Source organism: Rhinatrema bivittatum, chromosome 11 (assembly GCF_901001135.1).
Source record: "Rhinatrema bivittatum chromosome 11, aRhiBiv1.1, whole genome shotgun sequence".
NCBI lineage: Eukaryota > Metazoa > Chordata > Amphibia > Gymnophiona > Rhinatrematidae > Rhinatrema > Rhinatrema bivittatum.
This window is the reverse complement of record NC_042625.1, coordinates 24,194,305-24,216,849: the sequence shown is the minus strand read 5'-3', so window position 1 is coordinate 24,216,849 and position 22,545 is coordinate 24,194,305. Positions and strand designations below refer to the sequence as shown.

At 45.4% G+C, this 22,545-nt stretch overlaps 1 protein-coding gene across 2 annotated transcripts in view; it reads right to left on the bottom strand.

Annotated features, from left to right (window-relative positions):
• CUX2 (cut like homeobox 2) overlaps positions 1–22,545 on the bottom strand; it is a 382,795-nt gene that overhangs the window by 4,864 nt on the left and 355,386 nt on the right. For both annotated transcript variants that reach the window (XM_029620055.1, XM_029620054.1), the window contains exons 16-20: positions 21,228–21,329; positions 13,111–13,904; positions 7,139–7,298; positions 2,567–2,845; positions 832–1,020 (exon numbers count right to left, since the gene is read on the bottom strand). In XM_029620055.1, the coding sequence (XP_029475915.1) occupies positions 832–1,020; positions 2,567–2,845; positions 7,139–7,298; positions 13,111–13,904; positions 21,228–21,329 (1,524 nt within the window). The remainder of the gene's footprint in view (positions 1–831; positions 1,021–2,566; positions 2,846–7,138; positions 7,299–13,110; positions 13,905–21,227; positions 21,330–22,545) is intronic.

Sequence of the window (22,545 nt, the reverse complement as noted above, 5' to 3'; positions counted from 1 at the left end):
GCCAAATGAGAGAAAGTTCCTGAATTTCTCAGTGGTTTTTTTTTTTTTTTGACCCAGCTCAATCAGAACCAAGGCTGGGGTTTGGCGCCGTGAGCTTTCATCATTCACAGCTACCCAAGGATTGTTCTCACCTATTGTATATCTCCTTGAAATTCCTGGTTTGCTCAGTCATTGACTGTGACGGGGGTGGTGGGGGGGAGAGCGCACGACCCGCGATCCTACCGGAAAGCCTGCAATCACGAGCCCCAAATCCAAACCACTAATCATTACCTTTAGGCGAAGACCATGGGTCCCCCGGTTCCTGGGGGCTGCGAACGCTGCTGCCACACCCCCTCCCAGGCCCCGCCCATCCAGAGAGTGGTAGGACCCAACCAAGGGAAGGAACCTGGGACCTGCTGCATGGCAGCGCTCATCACTTGCTAACTGTGCTTAAGCAGGCTGGGCTGTCATTGCTCACTTTTAATTGGATTGCAAAGAATGCTGGGGGTGACTATGTGTCTAAAAGTCACAAATGTGTTCATAGGTTTCCTCTGATACTTTTGCATGTAAAAGAAAGGGAATGAAGATTGTCTTTTGACAGTTGCAGAGGGTCTCATTCTTGCTTGGTTTCTTTCTATTGTATCCCCTCTTCCAAAGATCCCTTTATCACAAGTGCATGATGGGATGAATGTATTACAGCAGGAGGACTCTTTGAGAAACAGTTTAGTTGAGTTTGGTGAATGTCGGCAGGCGGGCGACGCCATGATACAATCTGCCCCGTCCATCCAATCCTCACTACCCAGGCCCCAGAGGAATGCTCCATGGAGCCTCTGCAAGTCGACGTAGGCTCACCTTTTTTTTCCATCTTCTTCATGTCTCTGAGTTTCTCCACGTTCCGTGGGTCGTTCAGCCAAAGCTGCATGCGCACAAATGGCTCCCTCCCCTTCAGGCTCAGCTTGTGCCATGGCTTGGGCCGAGAGAGGAGATCTGACACGGAGCCCTGAGTCAGACCCAAAATGCTCTCTCCAAATAATCTCTGACCTTGGCAAGGAAAGTTACAAGTGAATTATGAGTAACTGGAAAACCAAATTAAGGCTGAAGACCAGAAAATGCAGTACATAAAAAACAAGGCAAACAGTGGGGCCGATGCAATAAATGTGCTTAGAAAGCGGGCGCTGAACAGTCGGCGCCTGCTTTCTTAACACGCCATGCAATATTTAAATTAGGGAGTCGCGTTAGCAAGGAGGTGCTAGGGTCTCCTTGCTAACGAGAACCCAATCGATTTTCCTAACTCGGTTTGTCAGTTGAGCATCCGTTTCCTGCACCTGACTGTCAAGTGTTTTTTTTTTTTAACCTTTTTTTAAACCTTTTTCTTTAAGTTTTTCCTCCTACTTAATATTGCAACGATATTAAGTAGGCGGAAGTACAGAAAAATAGTTTTTTTTTAATTTATTTATTTAGCATTTTTATATACCGAAATTCTTGTAGCAAAGCTACAAATCAATTCAGTTTACATTTTAACATTAACAGGCATGTAAGAATGCAGTTACATAGAACAAGGAGAATTAAACTGGGATCAACAGGCGAGGTATCACCATAAACAAAAAAGTATGATATTTTTGTGAAACAAGCTCAACAATAGCTAAACAAGTAAAGAAGTTAAACAATAGCTAAACATAGTTCAATTCGGAAAAACTGCGATTTGGGAAAGGCTGCATGTAAGAAAGATATCTGGAATTACAATATGGTTATAATTTTTCTGCTTTTCTGTACTTGTTTTAAATGCGCTCAGCTATTAACGCCTGCTCCAGGCAGGTGTCAATAGCTGATCGCTAAATGTGCGTCCAAGACGCACATTTATTTTTTTGCATCGGAGTGAATGCCTAATAGCCTCATTCACATGCATTTGCATGTGATGAGCGCTATTATGTTCACTCTGCTTTGGACGCGCGTTGAATATGCATTAGGGGATTGATTAGCGCCTATTCAACCCGTGTCTGACTGCGGGTTATACAGTGCGCTCGGCTTAGCGCACTTTATTGCATCGGCCCCAGTGTTATTAATACCATAAGTGATCAGATAATTTATTTATACACTAAGAAATATCCTCGGGATCAGCCTCATGGTTCCGGGTATTGTGCTGTGGCATTGAGGATCTGGGATGGGATTCCCTGTCCAGCAGGGATGCTCAGGATTGGGCACATCGCAAAGTGGTACACTCAGGCCTGGGCAAGGAGCGTGGACGACTGCCGCTACTGCGGTGGCCCCTGCGGGCCACGGAATGGCACAGAGAGTGCACCTAGGAGAAGGTGTTGCCTGAGGGTGCAAGGGGCCCCGAGCCTTCTGAGATAGGGAAGGGGGAGGTGGGGAAAGTAGCAGAAACTGCTGGGGAGGAGGGAAAAAAAGGAAAAGATAAAAGTAAAATACCCTCTTATCACATACAAAAAAACCAGAATAATAATATGAGATGAGATGAAGAATAAAACACTGGTATCATATTATATTGGTTTGTTTTTTTTGGTTTTTTTTGCATACACAGTACTAGGAATGGAGGAGGACAGCATGCAGAACAGCTCCCTTTCAATACCTAAGTTATTGTCCGTAAGCACTTCCTTGACCTTCTTGGTAATGGAGTAGGTGTCCAGTTCCGGCGACATGACCACTATTTCCTGGATGCCCAGAGGCACTTGGCTGCCAGTGCATGTCTTCCCGCTGAGTGCCGATGCGGATCTGCCCTCCAGCTGTTGGTTTTCTTTGCTGCTTTCCAGGGCTAAACTTAAAGGCTCCTGCGGGGTCGTCTCCTGCTCGGACGGGCTCAGGGGCGGAGAGGGTGAGGACTGCGTCTCCATGGGACTCGCTGTTTCACCTCAAGGGAACAGATACCGTTAGTACTGGAAGCACAAGCCCAACATTTGAATACTTTTTACATTTTTTTTTTTTTTTTAGCTTTATCATTTATTTTTAGCAACCACTACTATCTCAGAATTTATAAAAATGCAGTGGTTTCATTTCAGCTACAATTTTAGCAATGGTATTGCAAAAAAGAAGGAACGTGAGCAGGCTAGATGGGCCTTCCTGTCATCTCCTATCATATCTTATCTTTCTAGGTGTTTAAGTCCCGTGAACATGTGGTGGAGCAGGGTATAAATTTGGTAAATGAATAAGCGTGCTGCAAGCTTGTTAATGTGCTCACTCATAAAGAGATTCCCCTAGGGAAGGTGAAAGAGATACATGCAGTAATAAAGCGTATCAAAGTAATGATAATATGCAATTAAATAGTGCCTTCCATCTTAACAGAATCAAACTACATGTCAGAACCACAGAAGCCGCCAGCTCTGGGCTGGCCGGATTGAGAGTACATTTCTGGCAAATTAAAAGCAATGCGTGAGCGCTTGAAATGGGGAGTGAGGAGAAGCATTAGCTCGCCTATCTCCTTCTATGTCATCCTTTTTCTCTTTCTCAGGTCAAACCCCAAGCTAGGTCTTTCACTCTTCGGGTCAGCTGGAACAGCACTAACAGGTCCTGAGAGCTGGGAGGGGGGGTCGTGGTCATCGGAACCTAGCGACCAGATTCAAGGCCCTTGATTGCCAAGTTCTGGAGGGATCCTAGGTGCCTGATCCCTCCCTCCCCCGGCCCAGGGACCAGTCACTGCAATGACCAGACGAGGTATGTTGGAGGCAGCGGGATATTAACTAGGAGAAAAATCCCCAGGAAGTCACAAATGAAGCTGCATGGAGAGCCAGTCCCCAGGTCCTGGTTACCAACCGAGCTAGAAATACAAACATGCAGGAGGAAACTTCCCGTTCAAACCACCCTTCCCCACTCCCAAAAACAAACAAATAAATAAATAAAAAGAGGTAGCACCTTCCAATGGGTCCACAAGGAAGAAATGAAAAAATGATTAATTTTATTAAAAAAAAAACCCCTGTCCACCCTATAATGAACACATAATGGTTACGTCAGGATTCCAAGCAGCGTGCCAAACATTTTTGACTAGATTGATTTTTTATTTTTGACAAAATACCCTTTGAAGGAAACCTTACACAACCATATTTTGTACAACATGCTAATTAAAGGGTTGTAAAGTAAGTAACATATCCCAGAACAACTCTCTGGAGAGCAGGATGAAGCTTGCTTTCAATAGATGGCAGTTCACCTGAAGATGTTCTATTTTTAATACCATTTGGTACTGAACGTAGACTGCTTTTGTTCTACATGCAGAGAAAATTTCATCTTCTGTTTAAGAATTCAAGAACTGCCTAGAATATCTATTAAACCTAACGTAGTTATTTGTAACACTTCACATTAATTATATAGACAGACATAACTTGAGGCTCCATAGTAATTTCCTGTAGTGGGGGCTTCCTAGAGCAAATGTTTTTTTTAAATAGATAATTTAGGTAAATGTTTCCGCGCCCCTACAAGGGAATTGCCATCGGTCACTTTTTAAAAAGACATAATTAATGTTGGCACATCTACACCTGCAGAATGGTTATTGTACAGGGAACGCAGAATGAAATGAGATGCGCTGCCCTCAGTCCAGTTCACAGAGGATAACTGTATGCATTACTAAGCCCAGCAACACAACTCTCACCAGTAGTGTCATTTCTAATTCTGTACCCCCAGACCAAAATTTCAGAACGGGCCCCCAGAGGGGCCTCCCTGAGAAGGACTGGGTGGGGGGGACGACTCTAAGAAGATCTGTGAATGGACGTCCGTCCCCCCCCCCCACTCTGAAGATACAGTAGGTGACTGGGAATGCAACAGGAGGCATACGCCTCCTTCCCAGGTTCTCTCCCCCCTACTTCTCCTCCATGGCTCCTTCCTGTGACTTTTCACTTCTACCTCCCCACCCATGGCCCCCTTCCCAAGTTCTTTCCTTCCTATCTTCTGCCCCATGACCCCTTCCTGTGTCCTTTCGCTCCTACTTCCTCCCCCATGGCCCCTTCCCAGGTTCTCTCCCCCCCTACCTTCTCCTCCAAGGCTCCTTCCTGTGACTTTTCACTTCTACCTCCCCACCCATGGCCCCCTTCCCAAGTTCTTTCCTTCCTATCTTCTGCCCCATGACCCCTTCCTGTGTCCTTTCGCTCCTACTTCCTCCCCCATGGCCCCTTCCCAGGTTCTCTCCCCCCCTACCTTCTCCTCCATGGCTCCTTCCTGTGACTTTTCACTTCTACCTCCCCACCCATGGCCCCCTTCCCAAGTTCTTTCCTTCCTATCTTCTGCCCCATGACCCCTTCCTGTGTCCTTTAGCTCCTACCTACTCCCCCATGGCCCCTTCCCAGGTTCTCTCCCCCCTACCTTCTCCATGGCTCCTTCCTGTGACTTTTCACTTCTACCTCCCCACCCATGGCCCCCTTCCCAAGTTCTTTCCTTCCTATCTTCTGCCCCATGACCCCTTCCTGTGTCCTTCAGCTCCTACCTACTCCCCCATGGCCCCTTCCCAGGTTCTCTCCCCCCTACCTTCTCCTCCATGGCTTCTTCCTGTGACTTTTCACTTCTACCTCCCCACCCATGGTCCCCTTCCCAAGTTCTTTCCTTCCTATCTTCTGCCCATGGCCCCTTCCTGTGTCCTTTCGCTCCTACTTCCTCCCCCATGGCCCCTTCCCAGGTTCTCTCCCCCCTACCTTCTCCTCCATGGCTTCTTCCTGTGACTTTTCACTTCTACCTCCCCACCCATGGCCCCCTTCCCAAGTTCTTTCCTTCCTATCTTCTGCCCATGACCCCTTCCTGTGTCCTTTAGCTCCTACCTCCTCCCCAATGGCCCTTTCCCAGGTTCTCTCCCTCCTAGCCTCCCATGGCCCTTTCCAGATCCTTCTCCAACCCCTCATCTTTCTCCCCTCCCCTCATCTGAAGTGACTGACCCCAGATATTTCCCAGGAGGAAATATCAATGCAGGGCCCATGAGACAATGTGCGCTCACAGGTCCTGCAGCAGCCTTGCCCCTCGCACAAGCTTCCTTCGTAATAGCAAACTCGTACAAAAGGAGTGTGTAGGGCTACCACAGGACCTGCAGGCACATCAATTCATAGGCCTTGCCTCGATATTTCCTCCTATTGCTGCCAACCCTGATTTGCTGTTCTGGGACCTGGGCCCTTCTTGCCTTGTTTTCACTGAGTTACGTGGATTGCGTGGGTAGAATTTATGCCACTGTGTAGGGTAACTGTGCAAGGAGTCCAAATCTTATCCTTAGGGAGAGCCCTACCAGGAGGGGCTTGAAGCATACTGGCAGAGGAAAGTGGAGACGTTTGTCCTGCTGCTGCCCTTGGTTGCCCCTTCTCTCTGGCTAAGCATGGGACTTTGTTTTCCAGTACTGTCTGATACCTTTCCCCCAAGAGGGAAGGGGAGGGAGAGGGATTGAGAGTGGGGAGAGAAGGAAAAACATATAGTTTGGGGGTTAAAATGAGGCTTCAGGCATAGCCGGAAGACACAAGCAATCACTTGCCACATAACGACTTCCCCTGAAGACGGAATACATTCAAGAACATCAGGCATGAAGTGAACGAAACCGGAGAGTTTGCAAGATGAAAGCACTATCACGTGTTCCTATTGATTTGTGCCGAGAAATATTTCCGGAGGTAACAGGGCGATCCCATTACTGAAACGTCAATCAGTTTCTCATTATCAAAAGGAAAAAAGGGAACCATTCTCAGTTTTTGTTTCTAACCCTCATCAGGTTACATCAAAGGGACACTACACTGCAGAAATATTTCAGTACTCCACGATGTGAAATGACCTTTGGGAAACTTCCACCACCCCAGCACCTTGGTAATTGTATATTTCTCCTCCTACCTCAGGAGTTGCAAATAATTCCTCTGCGGCAGCCCAAGCCCCCACCCATCAGGGGGGCAGACGGTCTTAAGCCAGGAATCAAGCCCAGGTCCCTCCACATGGCAATGCGCAACACTGCCAACTGAGCTACCGGGCTAGCCCACCTCAACTGCTGAAAGCTATGATGAGGGTTATCTGTGGAAACATTTGACATGCTTCAGCTCTCTACTGAACTGCATTGTGCAAATTCACGTTTTGAAGGGTTGAAGGAGAGAAACGATCACATTTTGTTTTTCACTCAAAATGCTGGGCTAGCCCTCTTAAAGTGGCTTAGTTAGGAGCACCGATAACATATGCTGCGATCATTGGAAAATTCCGGCAAGCTTACCTTGGGATGAGTTTGACTGTTGACCGATGACTTGGCCAAGCTGATCAGTGAGCCACAACTGCATCCTGATGAAAGGCTCACGACCCTTCTGGGTTAACTTACTCCATGGTTTGGGCCTGGACAACATATCACTCACGCTCCCTTGTGATAAACCCAGTACCTAGAACAAGAAGGTGAGATACAAAAGAGATGTATATTTGGAGAAGCCTAACTCTCTATGGTCTAAAATTCGTGTTCTAGTGAACTGTTCTTGATGATGGTATTTTTCCTGTGGCGAGGGTTTCAGTTAATGTAAGGTTCAGTGTTATCTCAAATGTTCCTTTTTCTCAACCTGTATTTTTATTTTTTTACAATTTACTCTCCTTGTTGCTTTCTCCCCCTTCCCTCCCCATGATCACTCTTCTACTCATGATGTACTCAGATTTTACGTCTTCAAAGACATCATCATAATTCACTGCGATCTGTAGAGATGGAACAGTGAACAAGCAGGAGCAGCTGTATCAAAAAAAAAAAAATTCTATCACTTCTTTTGCCAGACTGATACAAAATTATTTTAGGTGATCTTGCTCTTTTAAATTAAATACTGAGGTGAGTACAGTTACAACATACAGCAGTAGCGTCTCCCTGAGAATTATTTTAAAAAGCAAGTTATTAAAATATTTTTCTTCACTTCCAGAAGAAGTCTTCCACATTTCTTTCCTCTGAATTAAAAACAAAATACATTTTACACTTTCGATCATTTGGGGTCTGGAGCTGTCTCTTTTTTCTGTCCAGTGTATCAGTGACTTCAGACAGGCTTTCTCTCCCCCATCCCTACTGCTTAGCCTAGTAGTGCCTAAACCGATCCTTGGGCCCCTGCTCCCTAAGCCATAAGAACATAAGAAACTGCCATGCTGGGTCAGACCAAAGGTCCATCAAGCCCAGCATCCTGTTTCCAAAAGAGGCCAATCCAGGCCTCAAGAACCTGGCAATTACCCAAACACCAAGAAGATCCCATGCTACTCATGCAATTAATAGCAGCGGCTATTCCCTAAGTAAACTTGATTAATAGCCGTTATTGGACTTCTCCTCCAAGAACTTATCCAAACCTTTTTTTAACCCAGCTACAAAAACTGCACTAACCACATCCTCTGGCAACAAATTCCAGAGCTTAACTGTGCATTGAGTGAAAAAGAATTTTCTCCGATTAGTCTTAAATGTGCTACTTGCTAACTTCATGGAATGCCCCCTAGTCCTTCTATTATCCGAAAGTGTAAATAATCGATTCACATCTACTCGTTCAAGACCTCTCATGATCTTAAAGACCTCTATCATATCCCCCCTCAGCCGTCTCTTCTCCAAGCTGAACAGCCCTAACCTCTTCAGTCTTTCCTCATAGGGGAGCTGTTCCATCCCCTTTATTATTTTGGTTGCCCTTCTCTGTACCTTCTCCATTGCAACTATATCTCTGAGATGCGGCAACCAGAATTGTACACACTATTCAAGGTGCGGTCTCACCTTGTAGCGATACAGAGGCATTATGACATTTTCTGTTTTATTAACCATTCTATTTGCTTTTCTGACTGCTGCAGCACACTGAGCTGACAATTTTAAAGTATTATCCACTATGATGCCTAGATCTTTTTCCCGGATGTTAGCTCCTAATATGGAACCTAACATCGTGTAACTAAAGCAAGGGTTATTTTTCCCTATATGCAACACCTTGCACTTGTCCACATTAAATTTCATCTGCCATTTAGATGCCCAATCTTCCAGTCTTGCAAGGTCCTCCTGTAATGTATCACAGTCTGCTTGTGATTTAACTACTCTAAATAATTTTGTATCATCTGCAAATTTGATAACCTCACTCGTCATATTCCTTTCCATATCGTTTATAAATATATTGAAAAGCACCGGTCCAAGTACAGATCCCTGAGGCACTCCACAGTTTACCCTTTTCCACTGAGAAAATTGTCCATTTAATCCTACTCTCTGTTTCCTTTTAACCAGCTTGTAATCCACGAAAGGACATCGCCTCCTATCCCATGACTTTTTAGTTTTCTTAGAAGCCTCTCATGAGGGACTTTGTCAAACGCCTTCTGAAAATCCAAATACACTACTTCTACCAGTTCACCTTTATTCACAGTTGGGTTTCACAATATCCTTAATGAATATGGATGAGATATATTTACATGGGGAGGGGAGGGGGCAGAGGACCAATCTGAGCATCCCTGGCTTAACCAAGAGGGCCTCAAGGCCCATAATGTAGAAGTAAATTTATGGGTATACACTGGAGGCCCATCTTGATGTTGGATGCTCTAAAATTATTCTTGAATGTACTAATTCAGATAAAAGCACTGTACAAATTACTTATTCAGAAGGCTAGATGACCTGGCTGTGTCTCACTTAAACTTAACCAACTATGTGGACCTGCTCATTTTACTGGATTCTTTGCGTTCTGCTACATTTTTTATAGGCCCAACATAACACGCTCTGCATGAGCCTTGAGATCATATAGGTCTCCTCCAGAGTTTGTGTGCACTGCCTCTGGATAATTCTTATTTTGGCTCTGTCAGAAGTAGTGAAGCCTGCAGAGAATCCAGGAGTAAAATGGCTTTGAGAGCTCTGCGCTGTTTTAACCAAGCAACAGTTTCAAAAAGTGATGGGAAGCACTTGGTAGGGAAATTCTAATATCTAATATAACCCACTAGATTTTTAAGACAGATGATAGCATAAGAGGTGCCATGTTGGATCAGACCAAAGGTGCAGCGAGCCCAGAATCCTGACTCTGACAGTGGCTCATCCGGGTCTCTTGGAAATACTTGTCTGGCAAATCCTAATGGGGGAGATCCCTTCCTTCTTGACTGCTCCCGGAGGTAAGTGATAGCGATCCCCAAGTCTACCTGGCCAGCTGTCCTCTATAAATCCATCCAAACCTTTTATTAAACTCAGTTAGAGTAACAGTTACATACAGCTCGGGAACTCTGAAACGCCCACCAGCAGGCCCTCTGTGATTTGCATTTTTAGCCAATGGCTGCGCCTGACCTTGGCAACGCCAGCCAAGTGAGGAGAAATTCTTTATATTGAATTTATAATAGCAGGGAGCAGAACTTAGAAAGCTGCCTTTTCATGGTCATAATCCTCTCTAATATCTTTAATGATCATTTGTAGAGCCGCCCTGATTCACTCGATGGTAGGTTTTATCGTGTGAAAGGCTCTGGAATGGAATTTCAGATAACAGCTCTTTACAGAGACGCCTTGGGAATTCCCCCTCAGTTTTCTTTGCTGCGGCTTTTTAAACCTTATGCGACGAATAACGTCAAAGAACGATAACATAACCATACATATATGTCAACAATCTCATACTGTTCTGGTTGCATAATACATTTGGGATCTTATTATATTCTTGTCTGTCCTGTCTTGTATGACTGTGCCAAAGTAATGCAAAGCTGGTAACTTATATTTAACACCGTTAAATATTCTTTGTTCTTGATTTTAGAGTATATTTTGTTCTTATCCTATAAGTTCTGCAGTACTTTTTATTGTTTGTTTTTCTATTGTTTAATGGATAGAGCAAACTGATTTCCAACAAGGTACAACAGCTTCTTGTTGGCATTGATAACCAGCCATGGTGCGCTATGTTTAAAGGAAGTCTCCCTGTCGCCAGTGCCCCGGCCTGCAGTGGCAGGCGTGGCAAGACGTACGGCCTCACAGGAAGCCAGATTTTGTTTGCGGCAGCTTTGCTGGGGTTGGCGGGGAGGTCAGAACTTGGAGCAGGCCTTCAATCAGAAGTCATGGCAAAAATTATTAGTTAAAACAGCCAGTCATGATGACCCTCCTTTTATTTGTGTGTTCCAATTTATCCTTCGTCCTTGAGATGGGTTAGAGTTTATTTTAAAAACGTACAGCCCACACTATATAACATTCTCAGTGAGAAACGTATTCCCATCCCTAATCTTAAAACATAAATCAAACAAATATGGCAAAAAGCTCATCATCTTGCCAGAGAACAGTTCAAGTGCTGCAGCCTTTGTCACAAACTTGAAGGAGCTCCATCTTTACACTTATGCAGGACCCCATTAAAACTAGAAGGCTAACCAGCATTACTGCAGTTATACCGAGTAGCCATTTACTGTGCCAAAAACTCACACACACACTCCACCGTTTCTGATAGGTATGGACGCGTGCCCCTGCTCTCAACCGGCCTGGAAGCGCGTTCCCAGCTCCAAGCTAGCCCGAGTTACAGAGAGGGAACATGGTTGTTTCACAGGAAGCTGTGTCCTTTGTACACTGTGCAGAGTTTCAACAAGCAGTAACAGCCTCTCTGTAACAAGTAAAAATATTACTGCCCAATCATTTTTATTTGTATGTATGTATATATTTATATATATATATACACACATTTTGTGGTTGTTGTTGTTCCTCTTCCCTTGACTTCCAGCTCAGTCAGAACTGACTTCAAATGAGTTATGGCATCATGAACTCTCATTCACAACTATCTGGGGTCTTTCCTCCCTATTTCTTATGCCCCTCCCAACTCAACCCAGTCACTGCATGAATGCTCCTCGGCCAGGGACCACATACCAGGGCTCCGTCTGAACCCCCGCGGTCATGGGCCCTCCACCTGACCATGACGTGTTGCACAAGGGCCGGGAATCCCAGGGGCTCTGGACAGCCTGGGAGGAACGGAAGATCTGATCCTGAGTCCTCCACAGCGCACAGCACCTGCCATTGGGTCATCCAATCAATATTCCCTGAGAGCAGCTGTCTCAAATACAGTGTCAAAAATGACCTCACTCCAAACGGGATCGGATTGGTCCAGGTCATAGGTGATGTCTACTCTGACATCAAAGTCACTGTGAACCAATCCGATCCAGCTAACTTGTAACTCTCTTGTTAGCGTGCCTGCTCAAAGGCATGCAGGAGAGCTGTGGGAGAATGGCTTAAACATTTTTTTTAAAAATCTCATGTAAACATTTGAATTGATACAGGGCAGTGATTCCCAAACTAGTCCTTGAGGCCCACCCAGCCAGTCTGGCTTTTAGGACAGCCGCAGTAAATATGCCCAAGACGGATTTGCATACTTCTGCACTCCAATACCTCATCACACATGCTGAGGATTTCCTGACCACCAGGCTGACTGGCTAGACCCAGAGGACAGTTTTGAGAATTCACAGATATAGACTGTTATTCCTGGATGCACTCTGCAAGCAGGGTACAACTTTTCTTAAAAGCTTTTCCTATTACATGTTTTCTTTTAGAGTTCCTCCCACGTGGCAACTTCTGCCATTATCAATATTAAAATAAATCAGGGTACTGTCATGCAAATCCTTATCTTAACCCTATGCAGGCACCCCATGTTTTCATGTGCACAACATTAATGTTGTATATTCAACCAAACAGTGGAACCAGGACAGGGAATGGGTGCAATATTTTAAAAAGCAAAGGGTGTTTCCACAATACTTTTTGTGTCAAGAAAGTGTATAAATAAAAGAAACAGAATCTGTTAGGATTAGCACAAACAGTTCAAGATAAGCACAAATATTATGCTTATCTTGAACTGTTGTGGCACTCTCCTTTCTGAGTAGCCTGTTTCCTATGTACTTCCTAATCTGCGTTCTCTCAGTTCCTATTTCTCCATCCCCACCACCCTGTTTTATGTAATTTCCAAGCTTTATGTTTTTGTTGATGTAAACCGATATGATGTCCCCACTAATATCGGTATAGAAATTCAAATAAATAAAATAAATAAATAAAATGAACAAGGGATAACAGATTTAGGAATAAGACCAGAAAAAGAAGTAAACAGGAACCGAAATGTAAAAGTTGATATTTGTTCAGATTACTCTCATTCATGTTCCAGCTTCTCTCTGCAGTCATACAACGTTAGCAGCAAGGCCCTCACATGCGAAGGAAAAAGACCTTAAAATTCTATTTTTTCAGAATCAAAAACCATATAAGCAGATAATGACCGTATCACAGACTAACTGTACCTTTTCTCCAAATATCCTTTGACAGATTCCATTTTTTGCCAGTTTCTCCTTCACCTGCCTGGTCAGGTCCAACGTGTCCACCTCTCTGTACATGTACATCTCGTACTGCTCCGGGGTGAGAGGCGGCACCGTTGGCTTAAGGGTCCTGGGAACATAAGCTGGATAATAGGAAAGGCGACTCAAGCCCTGCGATTCGGAAACGCCGCCTTCGGTCTTCACCTCGGCGACCTTGTGAGGCTCTTCCTCCCCTACCGTCACTTCCTCCTCGTTCGGGAGAGCCTCTCCATTGTCGCCCCGCTGCCAGGGCCTGCCGTTGACCGCGCTCGAGTAGCTCGACGATGAAGACGACAGGGAAGGCGACACCGAGGCGTAGGGCCGGCTGAGCATGCTCCTCTCCGCAGCCCAGTGCTGGTCAAAGTAGGAGCCGGCGTCGCCGATCTCAGTCTTCACCTTGCGTATGATGCTCTGCACGAAGGCCGCAGGGGACAGGACACTTAGTGGAGTCTGTGTGGCGCTGCTGCTCACGCTGTTCCCCAGTGCCCCTTCCTCCTGTTTGATGTAAGCCTGAGGCAGACTTTGACCGACGGCGGCGGCGGCAGCTAGCATGGAGCGATCGGAAGGGGGGGTGGCGATCGGCCTTTTGCTGTTCCCGGACTCGATTTCCAGAAGAGCCTGCTGCTGAGCCTCCATCTCCCTGCGGGCCTGCTCCAGAATATTTTTTATGGCGTCTTCGGAGTTGCTGTTGCTGTTGCCGTTTGAAGATGCCTGAAGGCCAGGAGCATTTTTTGTTTCGCCTGCATGTGAGTATAAAAATGAGAAAATGTATAAGCCCCCCAGGTAGCCAACAATGCCTCTCAGGGCAGAGCATACAACAGATATAGCAGGAGGGAAAAGAACAAATTCCAATTGCCACCAACTCCAAGCTGAAAAAGCAACCTGCATGTCCCCCTGTTTTGACGTTGCCTCCTTGACATAATCCTGACCTCAAATGCCACCCAATTGGTGGTCCCGGGGCAACATAAGCAGGAGAAGGAGAGAGAGAAGGGAGACAGACAGAGGGGGCCTTCCGGCTATTCTCTTAGTACAGTTCAGTTAGTTCAGCATTTCCTGCATTAAAACAAATAATAATAATAATTCAATGGCTGAATTTTATATTTGTAGGAGCGATCATGTCTTGGGTCTATAACATATAAATGTTGCCCTGGCTGAGAGGTGCTGCTGTTTTATAATTAAGGTATGAAAAGATTAGCACCTGGGTTTACAATTTAAAAAGGTGAAAATAAGATAATGCATAAGCTACTCATTATCTGCTACGGAAATGACAACTGGAGCATTCATAATATGGAAGACAGTTTTCAAAGGCCATTTACCCAGGTAAAATCTGCAGTCGGAGAATTTCCCACCTTTGATCCAAGTGAAGGCTGTATTTTTAGCTGGGTTAGAGGCAGCCCAGGGGGCAGGGGTGGGTGGGTGTTTTGGATGGGAGCACAGGATACAATGGGAGCACTGCACATTCAAATTGCACGCTTGCTGTTTCCCCCCCTCCGGGACAAATTTAGCTTGCTCATAGAAAGCAGGGTGGCAAAAGCGATTTCTAAAGGGGAAGTGCGTGTGGACTTTCCCTTCGAAAATGCATACACGATCCATGGGTGCAAAGCAGCCACAGGGGCTTTTTAAACATTTTTCCCCCCTAACTGTAATAATGCAACCTGCGCAGTAAGCTGCCGGCGTCGCCACCTTGCGAAGACAGGGAAGGAATGGAGGATTGTTTTCTTGAGTACGTCTAGTTATTCTGCAGAAGGGCTGAATTGCATTGTGGAAAACTACTTTTAATCCCCGCTTTACTACAAAAGAGCAGTGGAGTCACAGAACGAAAGCATGCTAGGAATGACACCGTAGATGTGGAACTGAAAAAAAACAAACCACAAGTGAGAGAAAAAACAAGGAAGTGAGGCCCCAGTTTTGGAGCCAGCACAATAACGTGCCGGCAGCAGAGGGCAGCAGGCTACACAACTTAATAACCGGCCTGCCTGTAATGAAACAGCAATTTTGTTCACCTTGTTCTGGAAGCTGTAAGAGAAGCTAAAGTGACCAGATCATATTGAAGCCCCCCAAAATGTCAGTTTAGTAGACGTTGGGGCCTTGGGTACTGCTTCTTCTCCACTGTAGGATCAGAAATGCATCGTGCATCATAATGTCTTGGGTAACTCTTAACTCCAGTAACTGCGTTAGTCCCAATGAAGATGCAGCTAGCAGTTTGGGACCCCTCCTTACTCAGGCAGTGCTAACCAAAATGTTTTTGAGTGTTGTGTGCTCTCTCACGGTGTTCTGCGGAGAGTGAATTGGAGGTTTTGTGGAGAGAAAAATCACCTACTGATTGAGTAACCATGACGGAAACCTGACAAAACACAGGCAAAGCAGACAGACAAATCAGGCTAGCCAGAACAACAGGCAAATCCCTGGGGATGGGAGACAAGCACCAAGTGATAAAGTTGCAGGAAGAAAAAAAAAAAAAGGGAAAAAATATATCCCTGGGGTGGTGCCTTGGAAACAGAAGGATCTGAGCTTTATCCAAGCTAGCCACTCCCTCTGGGGACTGGAAAACGAAAGGCGACCAGACTGGGGGATGGGGTGGCCAGAGGACCCGCTAGAAGGAAGTGGCACTCATGTCAGGACAACTAAGAACAACAAATCCCAAATGATCCTGTGTCACAGAATATCAGAACAACCCCAAGCAGGATTCCAAATCACCAAATCATATACTGCATGGAACCTAATCAAGTGCAAGATTTATATATCTAATCGGGAAGCCAGCATAAGACCACCACTAGAGTGGCTGCCCGGTCCTCTCAATCATCCACCCAATAAAAAATCTAGAAATGTACAATAGAAAATATTCGTTTTTTTAATAATTTGTAACGTGCATATAAAAACAAATGATAATAAGTTATTTGACAGAGAAGCCGGGGTATTTATAACCTTGCCCTGCGTTGTTATAACAAGCTCTTGTTCTAACAACGCGGGGCAGCCACTCTGGTGGTGCTCTTACGCTGGCTTCCCGATTAGATATATAAATCTTGCACTTTCTATATATGGTGATTTGGAATCCTGCTTTCGTTTGTTCTGATAATCATGAGAGGACGACAGGACCAAGGAGGCGAGGTGACTAGATGCTGGGAACCTTAGCCAGAGAAGTCCAGATTAAGAGGAGCCAGGTAAAATCTGCCCGACACACAGAAGCCTCCATGAACTTGTGGAATGAAATTGAATTTAATTTCTGAATGATTTCGTTGAAAATTTCCTGCATTACACTTCTTACACCCAGGGCTCTAGTCTCCCCTTCCCCGTTGACCTCTCTACCATTATCTCCCCCCAAACTCAGCCCCATGTACTGTAACAGCCTGCCTCTCCCTGGAAACAGGAACAAGCTATCTGCTCACCAGGAACAGTGGGGGTCTTCAGTGGGGGTGGGGGTGGGGGGTGTTTCTGAAAGCCATACTATTTCTTTCCTATCTAATCTCCTTTGAGAGTCTCTTCCATAATGCGAGTGCTAACTCTTGTTTGTGTTCATTGCACCTTCCTTATTGAAGGAACCAACCTCCCACAGAGCTTCATGGGAAGACCTAAGGCCACATTTCAGTATGGTACTGGTCCAGAGGATCCCCTGAGGTCACCCGGCCCATTTCCTCTTAAGCTGGCGTGAATGGTCTTTTGGCTTGCATGGTTTCCAAGGAACTGCGGCCCGCTGGGATTACAGGTGAGGTCCGGAGGGACAGAAGGGGACAGGCCAGCCTCTACCCACTTCAGCTAGGCAAGATCCACAGGTCCAGGGAGGAACCTCAGTACAGTTACGTTGGTACGACGACTCACGAATGTTGTGAAACATTGGCCAGCTCTGAAATGCTTCCAAGTGAAATGAAGAAACTGATGAAATTAATACTGCACGGAACCTAATCAAGCGGGGCTAAGAAATGCTACAAAAATAATCTGATAAGAAAGGCAGTGGCAGAGCAAGGCCTCATACTTGCTCCATTAGCAAGGCAGCAGCACTTAGAAAGCAAGCAAATAACAGGGAGGACTCTGAGCAGCCCTGGATTAACCATTAGGCAAAATAAGCACGAGCACAGGGCACCAAGGGAAGGTGGGGAGCACCACAGAGTGTTGAAAATCTGCATTTTTCCTGTTGCCCCTTAGTTATAAGTAAATAATGTGCTTATGTTATTTACTGAATTTTTAATCTTATTTCACCTTCAGCACTTACTGAGTCTTAAGGTCTTGTCAGTTAAGCAGTGGAAGGGCTGAGGGGGCAGCATTGTTCTCTTGTGGTTAGGGCATCAGTTGGCCTTAATCCTGCCCTGACCCTGAGGGAGTCTAATGAGAGGGCTGTTGAGATGTGCCTGATGGGTCTTCATGTCTTCCATGCGATGGAGAAATGTGTGTGTGTGTGTGTACGTAGGAGGGAGCGTGCCCTTTCTTGACACACTTGTCATTTCTCTGATGACGACCGGTAAGCACTTGAGTCGCATGAAGTGAAGGCTTCCTCCACAGCTGGTAACCGCGCCAAGGCACAAAATGCCCTTGGTAGTTTTCCATGGCCAGCGCCATTTTGGAAAATGGCATCAACCAGTCCAGAGGCTAAAGGGCGCTCCAGGCCTCACCAGATATCAGGATGCCCACGAGAATGTGGGCATCCTGATATCTCCCTGATATCTTAGACATTATTCCTACCAGGAATGATGTCTAAGATATAGGGAGGATCTGGGAGCAGGGGACCATAAGGCTTCCAGTGACTTCATTTAAGGTGAGGTGGGGGTTTGCAGGTGGGTCCAGGGGACTTGGAACCCCTTTGGTGGGGGGAATAGTTAAACTTGGGGAAGGGAGTTGGAACATGGGGAGTGAGTTTTATGTGAAAGAGGAGGAATTTGGCCAGGGGTGGGGTGTCGCCGTGCAATTTCATTATATATTTTTGCACTTTTGCCCCTGCTGGACCACCTTTAGAGGCAGCGTTGCCAAGGGGGGGAGGGGTGCTTGTTGGGCCCTAGTGGCCCTTTAAGATGATGGCAGCTCCAGGCCGTCATTGCTCATTTTTACCATTTCTCCGTGGTATTTCTTCTCACTTAGTTTTTCCGCAAGAAGAAACATCTCAGGGAGCCACTGTGATATTTTTTCATGGGAGGGGAAAAATACCATGGGACTGCCCCCCCCCACGGTATTTGTCCCCTATTGCGATAAAAGATCACAGCCTTGTAAATGACCCCCTAAGTTTGTAGCTAAGGCAATGGCGGGTGAAGTCATTTGACAGGAAGACAGGCCACAATATCTGGAAAAATTAAGAGAAGCTGGGAAAATAGGAATGTGAAAATTCAAATAGAAGAAAAAACAACAAATACAGTAAAACGGGGGGGGGGGAGAAAACATTTTTAGATATGTTAGTGATAGAAGGAAGTGCAAAAGTGGCACTGTGAGACTGAAAGGTAAAGGGGAGGAATACATAGTGGCTGATGAGGAAAAAAAACAAAATTGCTTAACAAATATTTCAGTTCGGTGTTCACTGTGGAAAGGCCTGGAGCAGGACCAGATAAAACAAACACAAAGCAAAGTAGATAAGGCGATGGGGCTGGATGGGATACATCTGAGGTAATAAGGGAATAGAGATGTCCTGGCAGCTCCGCTGGTGACCTCTTCAATGCTTCTTTAGAGTCTGGAGTAGTTCCGGAGGACTGGAAAAGGGCGGATGTGCTTCCTACTCATAAAAGTGGAAGTAAGGAGGAGGCTGGGAACTACAGGCCGGTTAGTCTGACCTCTATGGTGAGCAATCTAATGGAATCGCTGCTAAAACAGAGGAGAGTGCAATTTTTGGAATCCAATGGATTACAAGATCCGAGGTAAATCTTGCCAGACAGATCAGATCAATTTTTTTGATTGGATGACCAGAGAGTTGGATCAAGAGAGTGCGCTAGATGTAGTGTACTTGGATTTCAGCAATGCCTTTGACACGGATCCACACAGAAGACTTATAAATAGTGCACCCTTGGTATGGATCCTAGAGTGACTGACTGGGTTAGAAACTGGCTGAGTGGGAGGTGACAAAGGGCAGTGGTAAATGGAGTTGTCTCTGAGGAGGGGGCTGTTACTAGCAGTGTGCCTCCGGGAATCGGTCCTTGGACCAGTTCTTTTCAACATTTTCGTGAGCAACATAATGGAAGGATTGTTGGGAAAGGTTTGTCTTTTTGCCAGTGATACCAAAATCTGTAACAGGGTGAACAACCAGGAAGGAGTGGAAAACAGCGAAGCTTAAGAAATGGACTAAGGTCTGGAAGCTAAAAAATGCAGAGTAATGCATTTAGGGTGCAAAAAACCCAAGGGAAAGGAATATTATTGGAGGTGAAATTCTTCTAAGCACAAAGGAACAGCAAGATCTGGGGGTAATTATAGCTGCTGATCTTAAGGTAGACAAACAGGTGGATAAAGCGACGGTAAATGCCAGAAAGATGCTTGGCTATAAAGGGAGAAGAACGATCATCAGAAAAAGGGAGGTGATATGGCCCCTGTATAAGTCCCTGGTGAGACCTCACTTGGAATACTGTGTACAGTTCTGGAGATTGCACCTTCAAAAGGATATAAACAGGATGGAGTCGGCCCAGAGGGAGGCTACTAAAATGATCAGTGGTCTTCGTTCTAAAGCATATGGGGATAGACTTAAAGATCTAAACATGTAACCCCAGAGGAGAAAGGCAAGACAGGGGAGATATGATGGAAACCTTTGAGATATCTCAAAGGTTTCCATGCACAGAGGGCGAGCCTTTTTCAATGAAAAGGAGGCTCTAGAACGAGGGGTCATGGGATGAGGTTAAAGGGGGAAGACTCAGGAGTAATCTTAGGAAATATTTCTTTACAGAGAGGATTGAGCATACATGGAACAGCCTCCCAGTGGTGGTGGTGGAGACAAAAACAGCATCTGAATTCAAGAAAGCATGGGATAAATACAGGGGGATCTCTGAGGAAGCAATGGGAATTATAATGCTAAATTAATTGGATGGATGGGCCATACAATCTTTTTCTGCCGTCATGTTTCTATGTTGACAAAATGAGCATCTGTGGGAAAAGCAGGATTTGAACCTCAATTTCCCTGGGCCTCAGCCTGCTACCCTAACCATTAGGCTACTTCTAGGAATACCCTCTGCCAATTAAAGTTGTTTTACATGAAATTCAGTAAGGGGCTCCCTTGAATCCATCCCTGGAAGCAGCTCTACTCACACTGTGCCACAGAAGTCCTCCCTAGGAATGGTATCTACCTAGTTAAGCTGTAATGTCTGTGTTATATCACTTGGAATATAAAGAACCGTCAGATCCAGGTGCTTAAGGACACAGCCACTCTAAGCAGTGGCAAGGAATTGTAACACAGAGCACTAAAGCAGTGGTTTTCAATCCTGTCCTTGAGGAACCCTCTAGCCATCGGGTTTCCAGGATGTCCACCATGAATATTCATGAGATGCATTTGCATATAATAGAGGTAGGGCATGCAGATGTATCTCATGCATAGTCATGGTGGAGAATCTGGAAACCCAGCTGGCTAGGGGGTTTACTCATGGACAGACTTGACAATTCCCCCCCCCCAAAAAAACCAAACAAACAACTTGGCAATAAACTGGTAAAGGATATGTATTGCTTCTTGCCATGTCTACTCAGAAAATGGCAGGCAGGCTTCTCTTTTGAAGAGACTTACTGAATGATAAAGGTTGGGCATCAATAACCAAGGCTATGCAGACTAACACCCCCCATCCATCTTCCACAGCTTGTGAAAGCAAACTGCAATCCTAAAAGGTCTTTAATAGGCAATCAGGGACAAATTTCAACGTATCTAATGATAACGAGAGGGGGGAACGGCGCGAGTTTCATTACCTTCTTTAAGTGAAGACTTATAATTACCTGCATGCGGCTTCAGATGTGTGAGGTTACATCATTCGATATTCACCAGTAACAGTGCAAGGCTCAATCTATTGCCTCATTCCAGCACTCAAAGCAAGTGCTTCCCAGTAACTAACACATTCAGAGCCTCCTAATTACGCCCAGGCCCTCTGGCTCTGCACTCTGTCCCGACGGGGGTCTAGACTCACCCCCTTTCTGTGATTGGATCTCCTTCTTCGCTTGCTCCAGAATGTTCTTGATGGCATCGTCGGAGCCCGTTTCCGGAGTCCTGATGCGCGGAGTGATGCTACCTGATCAAAGAGGCACGAGAAGAGACTTTTGTCATGCCTGTCGTTTTCACAAACTCAGCCTGAACGTTGGATGCTCGCATCCACTGATTTATTCTTTTCCAGAGAGTTTCTTTCCCGACTGATGGGTGAGGGGGAACAAACAGGAGCGCACAGCATCCTATTCCCTCAAATCCAGTCTGAATGGAAGCAAACTTGTCTAAACTGAGGATACACAAATTAGCAAAGTCAGCAGGAAAAGTCCCCGTTATCAAAACGGTGGTGTACGTCATTACAAACTCCCTCGCCAAGATCCATGAAGCAAAAGGTAAAGAAAAGCAAGGGCAGGGTGCAGGGTAAGCAGCCGCTATGCAGCTTTCCTTCCACAGTGTTGCCAATTTATTGTCCCCATATCTTAGATTGCTCCTTGGTGGTCCGGCCCTGGCCATTTCTCAGTAGTCCATTGAGATGAACTGTGGACCAATGCCTACCAATGATAGGTCTGAGACCTTGAAACTCATTGCATTTATGACCAGTGCCTGGATTTGATCCTGGATTTTCAGAAGGGAAAGGAGGCTAAGCTGCTTGTAACTTAGAGCTGAATTTTCAAAAGGATTTATGAGTGTAAATGGGCTTCTGAAAAACTGCTCAGGAAGGGCGTTATCTGCATAAAAGTGCACGTGTAATTCACGCACTTCTTTTTATGCGCACAAATAAGAAGCATTGTGGTGGGGAGGGTGGCGGATGTAGGACAGGGAAATCGTTTTACATATATATTTCTAAAAATCAACATTATGGGGTAATTTTCAAAAGGATTTGCATGCTTAAAACTGCTTTTGAAAATTGCTACAATATATGCATAAATCCTTTTCAAACTTACCCCCATACACATACATTTGTACCTGCTCTACAGCAGGTGTAAATGTGTGTATGTGAATTTACACACGTACTTCTGAAAATCAACATTTCGTGAGTAAACCCACCCTTGTTTTCAGAGCAGATTTATGCACTTAAGTTTCCTTTAAAAATGTGGGTTAAACTAAGCGAGTGGTTTGTGCTCAACTTACTTTAGCCTTAGGTGCACAGTTATAAACTTGTCCTCCCTCTGTATAACTTAGTCTGCCCCTCTCTCTAGGAACACTCCAGGGTTATGTAGACATAAGTCAAGTCAGTAGTTCAACGCATGGGCCATTCAAGTATTGAGTGTGTGTGTGTGTGTATGTGTGTGTGAGTTTGTGAG